Genomic DNA, 8,933 nt, shown 5'->3' with positions numbered 1-8,933 from the left:
ACAAAACTGCTGGAGACGCACTGACTCATTGAGGATGACACCATCACCATCTGGACACTTTCTGGGGGAAATCTGAGAGGAAGCTAGATAGCAGACTGATCCTAATTGTGAATGTCTGAATGAAGATTTCAGCAAGGTTAACATCTGGCTCTGGTTTAACTAATCTTCAACATTTCCTTAATTCAAGGTCAGAAAAATAAATTGTACGCAGCAGTATTTACTCGGGGAATGAAACTCAGTTTGTAAACAGCGACCTTGTACTTTGCTGTACGGAAACATGGCAGATCCCTTTTACTTTACATTGTCCATGTCAAACAAACCCATCCTAATCTCCGATGAGGGAACCCAAGCAATGGACAGGCAGCAGATGTACAAGTCCATGGTCAGGCAGCCAATTATACTTTATCGAGACAGCGAGCAAAGTCCATTTGCACAGAATTACACCTTTTAGCAGGTTTATAGAAGCAAAATGCAGTTATCCAAACTCTAACCATCTTTTGCCACTATAAAATGCCTGGCGAGATCGCACCAAACAGGCACAGCTGTAAGTTAGATCCAACTCAGTCTATTAAGTTAAGAACATCAGAAGATAGGAGCAAGAGTTGGCCATTCGGCCCCTCGAACTTGCTCCGCCATTCAATATCATGGCTGATCTTCGACCTCAACTCCACTTTCACACCCGAGCCTCATAATACACAAAAAGCAGAATCTCGGTCTTGAATATGCTCAACGACTCAGCATCCATAAATGGCCGACCCCTCATCCTGGCCTCCTTAGCCAGGGGGAAAACAGCCTCCCAGGCATCTACCTGGTCAAGACCCTTAAGAATCTTATACATTTTCATGAGATCGCCAATTTGGATGCCTGATACTATAAATTGGTAAAATAAACCAACGTTCAACAAAGAATGTCCCGAGGCACTTCCCAGATAAGCACGAGGAAAATTAGGGACGGAGCAAGGTACGAGTGGAGCCTTGTACATGAGTGGGAGACACAATGCTAAAGGTGCAGAGTGAATGGTCAGACCCAGCCCCCTCCCAGGGTCCCCACCATCAGATACCAGTGCAGTCACTGCCCGCAAACTGGCTTCTCTGTGAATTCAGTGACTGCCACAAATGCACCCAGCCCTTACTGCAATATCACACATCAATATTATCACCCACTCTTTTTTTTGGACAGACTAGAGTGGGTGTTCACAGCTTAATACAGCTCTGCGTCAGCGGGTAGCACACTCGGCACGGAGTCACAAGGCTGTGGGTTGACTGGAGCACAAAAAAAAAATTCTAGGCTGACACTCCTAGTGCAGTGCTGCGGGAGGGCTGCACTGTCGGAGATGCTGTCTTTCGGATGAGATGTAAAAGATCCCATGGTGCTATTTCAAAGAAGTGCAGCAGAGTTATCCCCGGTGTACTGGACAATATTGATCCCTCAAACAACATAATAAAAAGACAGATTATCTGGTCATTATCACATTGCTGTGTGTGGGAACTTGTATGCAAATTAGCTGCCACGTTTCCCACATTACAACAGTGACCACACTCCAAAAGTACTTCATTGGTTGTAAAGCACTTTAGGACGTCCAGTGGTCGTGAAAGGTGCTATACAAATGCAAGTCTTTATTTTATGCAGTTTAAAAATGAACACTTCAGGCAAGACAAGATCTGCCCACACACACATAAAACAGAACATGCTGGACTATTAAGGCAATGAGGGAGGATAGCTTTGTTAGAAGCCGGCTCCCATGCCCCATAGTGACCACATTTCTGCAATGCTAATATCTAGTGCTGTGGAGCCCTGTCGGTGTGAGCTAGGATTAACTTCCAAGTCTCTGGGGATGCATTCAGTGGCTTGCCCTGCAGTGCTGTACACGTGTTACAAGGCAGCGTTTCCCCATGCATGTTGCACATGGGCAAAGTATGAAGTTGGATGGTCAGAAGTGCAGTCTGTCGGAAGAAATATTAGGCCTGAATTTGCGGTCGGAGGTGTCACGCGGGCGGATGCACCTACCTGATGGTTCTGGATCTACGGAGATTCGCGCTCCTGGGCCTCGCTGTGGAGAGGCCCACGTATCCCAGGGGTGCAGGCAGTTCACAGGTAACCCTGGGATCATATAGGCCGGCCCAACCAATCAGAAAGGGGGATTCCCATTGCGCTTAAGGGGATTCCATTCACCCACAATCCCAAGCTTAATAGGAATCACCCAAAAATACATCGACCGCACTGAAATACAAATGTTTAATTAAATTGTATTGAATTTTTTTTTAAACATTTAACACATTTAATTTTGATAAACAAATTAATATTTTTCAAGGGGCCAAAAATGACAGGGTTTTGAATGTTAAAATGATTTTAAAATGTTATTTATTTTCACCCTTGTGCCTGGTGAAGGCCGTTTACCAGCGAGAGCTTCATGGACACTGGGCAGGACTCTCCACCTGAGAATGTCTATTTCCTGGGGATACAGAGGATCGGGCAAGAAGATTGGCAGATCGCAAGTTCTGGGTTTTTGTGCAAGTGTAAACCTGGAACTTGCGGGACACCTGCAGCTAACCCAAAGTCATAGGCCACGGAAAATCCCGGTCATAGGCCACGGAAAATCCCGGTCATAGGCCACGGAAAATCCCGGTCATAGGCCACGGAAAATCCCGGTCATAGGCCACGGAAAATCCCGGTCATTAAACCAAGACCCCACCTGTCACGTCAAGTAGATGTAAAAAAAACCTGACATTTGAAGAGGAGCAGGAGAGTTTTCCGTGTGCCCTGGATAAATCTATCCCTCAATGAACACACAAGAACATAATAGGAGTAGGCTGTATGGCCCTTCGAAGCTGTTCCACCATTCAATAAGATCTTCTGCTCCCGTCCGATCCCCACATCCCTGGATTTCCCTGGAGTCCAAAGATTTATTGATCTCAGTCTTGCATATGTTCAACAACTGAGCATCCACAGCCCTCTGGGATAGATAATTCTAAGATTCACAACCCTTAATGAAGAAATTGCTCCTCATCTCAGTCTTAAAATGGCCAACCCGAGACTGTGACCCTCTATTTCTAGACCCCTAGACTGGGGAACAGCCTCTCAGCATCTACCCTGTGAAGCCCCTTAAGAATTTTATGTTTCACCTTCAATTCTTCTAACCTCGAGGGAATATTGACCGAGTTGCTTCAATATTGCCTCATAGGACAACCACCCCACCTAATCCCAGGAATCAGTCTGGTGAACGTTCAATGCACTCCCTCCAGGCCAAGTGTATCCTTCCTTGGGTAAGGAGACCAAAACAGTGCACAGTACTCCAGGTGTGGTCTCAGCAAGGCCCTGTATAATTGCAGCAAAGACTTTACTCTTGTAATAAAGGCCAACATACCATTTGCCTTCCTGATGGCTTGCTGTACCTGCATCTCATTGTGGTTTGTGGAACCTGGGTGTGTGGAAATTGTGTCAGCCTACACATCAATTACACCACATCAGGAGTTGGCCGTGAAGAATTTTGGCACATGAAAGACTTACAAACACAAGTTCTTTCTGTAATTAGTGCTCAAAATCAACCACAACTGTAGAAAAGGAAAGTACCAAAATGTTTTGAAAAAAGTATCTTTATTTTTTTAAAGAAATCACAAAGTCAACAGTAGTTTACAACTTCTAAAGCTCCCGCAAGAACAGATGAAATTAAGTCAATAAACAGTTCAGTAAAAAGTTCCACGCAAGTTTCTGAAGTCACCATTACCCAGAACATCCAGGAACAGGTGAAATGTATGACTCGGGGAAGTAGATGAAGCCAAACATACCCCACGCTTGTCTCAGTACCGGGCTATAGTTAATCACGACCCCAACTTTAACATGCTCACTGAAACTTTTCCACAAGTCCCAAAGAGTTGGGTCAATATGTTCTACAAGTTTTAACAAATTGCAAATGTTCAGGTTCAGAGTAATTATTATTTTTTTTTTAAAAAAGGCAAATCTATTACAAATTTAAACTGGTGTATAACTCCGGGTCAAAACCAGCACACGACTCTGGGAGGGGAAAGAATTAAATACACTGTGGAGTTTCCGAGGGAGAATCAGGGAGAGGAAATCAGCTATTGCATCACAAAGAATTTACTTTACAATCTACAACGAAGTTAACAGTTCAGTACATCAGTGCAGAGGAGGTCTCAATGCAGACACTTCAAAAAGAGTGATTTTACCCACACCTTACTTGAAGCAGCTTTTTTTACGAATAAATGGAGTGCATTTAAAGCCCAGTGTATTCTCAAGACATCATCTTTACAAAGACACATTAAATGGTGTGTCACGAGGCGGCGAGATTTGGCTTCCAGAGGGTGAAGACTAAAGGCAGCAATTTGTGACTCTGGTGCAACAGAGTAACTAGAACTAGAACGGGCATTCCCCCCTCGCACAGCATAAAGTTGGGAAGCTCAGTGACTGATGCCAGGTGCGGAATAAGCACCCACAAACCCCTCGACCATGTCTACCCCCAGAAAACAAAACATTGCACCAAGGGTTGAGAAAAAGCCGCACTTTATAGATTAAAAGGCAAAACTTAAGGATTCAAACTTGCTGCTTTAAGTCAGACGGTCAGTAAAAAAAGGTAGCTGTTATTTCTTAAAACCAAATTTTGTGGGGATGGGGAGAGGGGGGGGGGGGGGAAGAGAGGGGGGGGGGGCAGAAGGATTTGTTCATTATATGGAGATTGTAAGGAGGTTGCACTGAAGATACATTTTACACCAAACATACTGCATATCAGAACATCGTCACCCCTTTCCACACAAGCCTCCAGCCGAGAGATTGGGAGCAGGATTCTGGCTTCTCTCCCAATTCGGAGGCAAACTCTTTGGTCAACAAGTGCGCTCGCTGCACCTACAAAAATACTGAACTGGCAACCTTTTATCCCTCCCGCCTTTTCCCTCGCCACCAGTCTGCTCAAGGAGACGCTGAAACTAACCCAGTGTGTAATGGGAAGCTTTCGAAACAAATTCACAACTGTAAAGGGTTACTGAGCCAGCTAATAACCTTAGTGTTAAATTACTGCTGTATAAATACCCACCAAATAGATTTTAAACACAGCCCTAACTTTTCAAACTATCCAAGTTTGTTGGCCATCATTTTCCCCACTATTTAAATAACATCCCATAGTATAAATTTAACCCAAATCTCAAACAATGCAAAGTATTGCCGTGTAAACCAAGCGATCCCATCTCACACTTAAGATGCCCAGAATGCCATTTAACATCACACCGTCGGCCAATTCATCTTCCTCCTGAATTTGTATGGTATTTTTGAAGCAATGCCACTCCTGATTTCTGGGGCCTTTTATAGTTTACAAAGGACAGCATAAACTCTACAGGGTGCACAGATGGGTGGATCCATTTAAAATCAAGATCCAAGGATTCTACCTCGAGCAGAGAGATAGACATTCAGAACAGTCCCAGGTCTCCCTGCGCTGCATCAAGGAGGCAGTATACTATGGAGCAAAAAACTTCATTCGCTATCTCACCTGAGCAACAAGATTACCCCCCACTCCCGCAAATATCGTACAAAATCTTTAAAAAGGGAAAAGAAAACTTATGTTGGTGTTGGCTTGCAAGAGATAAACTACCCACAAACAAATCTGGTTATTCTTAGCTTAAACTACATGTACAAAAGAAAATATAACAGCAGGAACACGGTTCAGTGCAATAACAAGACCCATCCCAGGTGCTCAGCAAAAGGTTACCTTGTGCAAAAACTACAAACAAAAGGTTTCACAAGGATGGCATGTGCAAATCAAGGTATCAACATATATCTTTACAAGGATCCAGATTTCACAATCTGTCCCAACACATTGGAGCAAAAAAGGTTCTTCATTCAAAAAAAAAAGCAAAGAGAATCCAGGCACCAAATATAATATAAATGCAAGAGTTTGTGTTTTAATACTCAGGCGCCTGCAGTTACCTGAAGGCTGGCGATGGAGAAAGCAGCGATGCGAGCTTAACTGCATCACATTACACACTCCCGTCTCTGCTTCAATGAAAAATTAATGAGACACGTTCACAGTTTAATAACGAAGCAATGCCAAGCTGTCAATCCAGATTGTTGCTCCGATAACTTTGGTATTCCATAACCGGTCAAATATTGCCAAGCTGTTTTGTGTCCAACGCGTGTCCTGGACAGCTGACGGCATTGCATCAATCCGGTCAAAAGAAGCAGCCCATTTATTGGAAGTGTTTCAGGAAACGATTTTAAAACTGGGCTGATTTTACCCCAAAAAGAAACCGCCCATTTTTGATGTCGCTCCCAAAATAAGACACGCTTTCTAGTTTAACCTCAGCTTTGGGAATATGCTCCAATGTCTGTATATGCCAAAGGATACAATGCAATAATCAAATAGTGACAACATAAATAAATGCAAGACTAGTGAGAAGTATCGATACACAAATAGCCCGTGCGTGGACAGGCAGATTTCACAGTTTAAATTCTATACAATACATTCAAGCATTCTGTTCTCTCGGGGTCACACCCAGAGAGCAAGTTTAGATGAGTCAGGTTTGAGCTTGAAACTTCCAACCTTTGGGATAATTCACCATGTACGGAACACGGCAAAGGGAATACTGAGCATGTGCCCACAAAATGCATTAGGAAAAGTTATTCTCTCTAAAATATGAATTTCAAATATTCGGAATCTGCTGAATTGCACGTGGCTGCTCTCTGCAGTGAGGAGGGTTAGAGTGTCTGCAGCTACTGGGGCCGCTCAGTCCCACACCAAGAGTTTGACAATCATGTCATGTATCGCGTGATGGCCCTTAGTGCGTACAACAGTGCAGCTTGTATCCTGGCCTCCAGAAGCAGCAGGTTTACGTGCACCTACAGGTAGGAGACAAAAGCTAACAATAATATCTGCACAGAATAAAAGGAGTGCGCATCGGGGCAAAACAAAGTTACATTTTCTTACAAAAAGTCTGATCATTCAAAGTCCCTCTGGTTAAGGGGGGGGGGGGGGGGGCAGGGAGATGGAGAGAGAGAGAGAGAGAGAGAGAAAGAGAGAGAGAGAGAGCGAGAAAAAGGAGAGCAAGAGAGAAAAAGCAAGAGCAAGAGAGAGCCAGAGCAAGAGAGAGCCAGAGAGCAAGAGAGAGCCAGAGAGCAAGAGAGAGCCAGAGAGCAAGAGAGAGCCAGAGAGCAAGAGAGAGCCAGAGAGCAAGAGAGAGCCAGAGAGCAAGAGAGAGCCAGAGAGCAAGAGAGAGCCAGAGAGCAAGAGAGAGCCAGAGAGAAAGAGAGAGCCAGAGAGAAAGAGAGAGAGCAGAGAGAGAGAGAGAGAGCCAGAGAGAGAGAGAGAGCCAGAGAGAGAGAGAGAGCCAGAGAGAGAGAGAGAGCCAGAGAGAGAGAGAGAGCCAGAGAGAGAGAGAGAGCCAGAGAGAGAGAGAGAGCCAGAGAGAGAGAGAGAGAGCCAGAGAGAGAGAGAGAGAGCCAGAGAGAGAGAGCCAGAGAGAGAGAGCCAAAGAGAGAGAGACACAAAGAGAGAGACACAAAGAGAGAGACAAAGAGGAGACAGAGAGAGAGAGAGAGAGACACACACACACGAGACAGAGTGAGAGCGAGAGAGTCAGAGAGACACGAGACAGAGACCAGAGACCAGAGACCGAAGACCGAAGACCGGGGGGGAGCATGGAGTCCAGTTGCTGGGCCAGAACGACGACATTTACTGACCCTCAGCTGACAAACGATGGCACGATGATAGATTCAAGGTCATGACGAGCAGGATGAGAGCTGTGTTAAATACTGTATTGGTGTTTTTGCATTGGATCCGAGGGCCATTGTTATTGCCATGTTATAATGAACCTTGAGCTGCTGAGCAGGAGATGGCAGTTTTCACAATGCAGTGCATTGACCGATCAATGGTGTTGAGCTAGACTGACGTGGGCAGTGTTCCAGGGGCCAGCTGGAAATGATACTGGCCCAGAAATTGCAGTCGGTGGCTTGCCGTCTCCGACCGCAAAAATAATTGGAGAAAGTAGCTGGCGGCCCCGGGGCAACGAACACTCGCACTCCGAGGCCAGGATATGCCGCCCAGCGCAGGGGTCCACATATCCTGGGAACGTACGGGATCCTGGGATCACATGGGCCGGACCAATCACAGTGTAGTATTCCCACTCCGTGATGGGAGCTGTCATGACCATGAATGGGAATACGCCCAACAAAGAAAACACTTCACAAATTAAAATTCACTTATTTAAAATTAATAGAAACTGAATTAAATTAAATGTTTTGGAAAAAAAAATATTTGAACTTTAAAAAAATGTTTTAATAGGGTTAAAAATAAACTTGCCTTAATGGACAGGGTATAAAAACTAGTGATTAAATTTATTTTATCTATCTTTTAAAAGTCTAACATTGACCGTATGCTTGCTTTTACCAGGCGCAAGAGTTTGAAGGACATTCACCAAGCAGGAATCGGGCAAAAGAAATTGACAGATTGCAAGTGCTGGGTTCAGGTTTTGCACAGTGCGCACCTAACCCCGGGACTTGTGGGGCCTCTTCGGGCGCGAGCGCATTGCACCCACCCGGAGAGACCACCATGGACTTTACAGCACCTGCAGAAACCGGTGTACCCCGAATCTCAAGCCACGGCAACAGAATATTTCCTAAACTGGAGGTACCTTTTCTGAATGTCTAAAGTGTTTCCAGAAGTTTGTATACATTCGCTTGGTCGTTTTATCTGGATAGCAGGCAACAGTTTTGATGTAAACTTTCAAGTTTCGCTCCAGAAGATGGTTGACCTCTCCATAGTCATAGTCATCGTATCTGGAGAGGGGGGGAGGGGAAGAGAAGAGGGGGGGGGGAGGGGAAGAGAAGAGGGGGGGGGAGGGGAAGAGAAGAGGGGGGGAGGGGAAGATAAGAGGGGGGGAGGGGAAGATAAGAGGGGGGGAGGGGAAGATAAGAGGGGGGGAGGGGAAGATAAG

General features: G+C 45.2%; 1 protein-coding gene across 1 annotated transcript in view; it reads right to left on the bottom strand.

Moving 5' to 3' along the window:
* Positions 1-3,577: 3,577 nt before the first annotated feature.
* The window catches only part of LOC139280296 (sestrin-1-like), an 83,466-nt gene continuing 78,110 nt past the window's right edge, over positions 3,578-8,933 (bottom strand). The window contains exons 8-9 of the mRNA XM_070899968.1: positions 8,631-8,792; positions 3,578-6,840 (exon numbers count right to left, since the gene is read on the bottom strand). Of these exons, the coding sequence (XP_070756069.1) occupies positions 6,754-6,840; positions 8,631-8,792 (249 nt within the window). The 3' untranslated portion in view covers positions 3,578-6,753. The remainder of the gene's footprint in view (positions 6,841-8,630; positions 8,793-8,933) is intronic.

The sequence above is a fragment of the Pristiophorus japonicus genome, chromosome 14 (genome assembly GCF_044704955.1).
Source record: "Pristiophorus japonicus isolate sPriJap1 chromosome 14, sPriJap1.hap1, whole genome shotgun sequence".
Lineage (NCBI taxonomy): Eukaryota > Metazoa > Chordata > Chondrichthyes > Pristiophoridae > Pristiophorus > Pristiophorus japonicus.
Note: the sequence above shows the minus strand (reverse complement) of the source record. Positions and strands in the feature narration are given on the sequence as shown.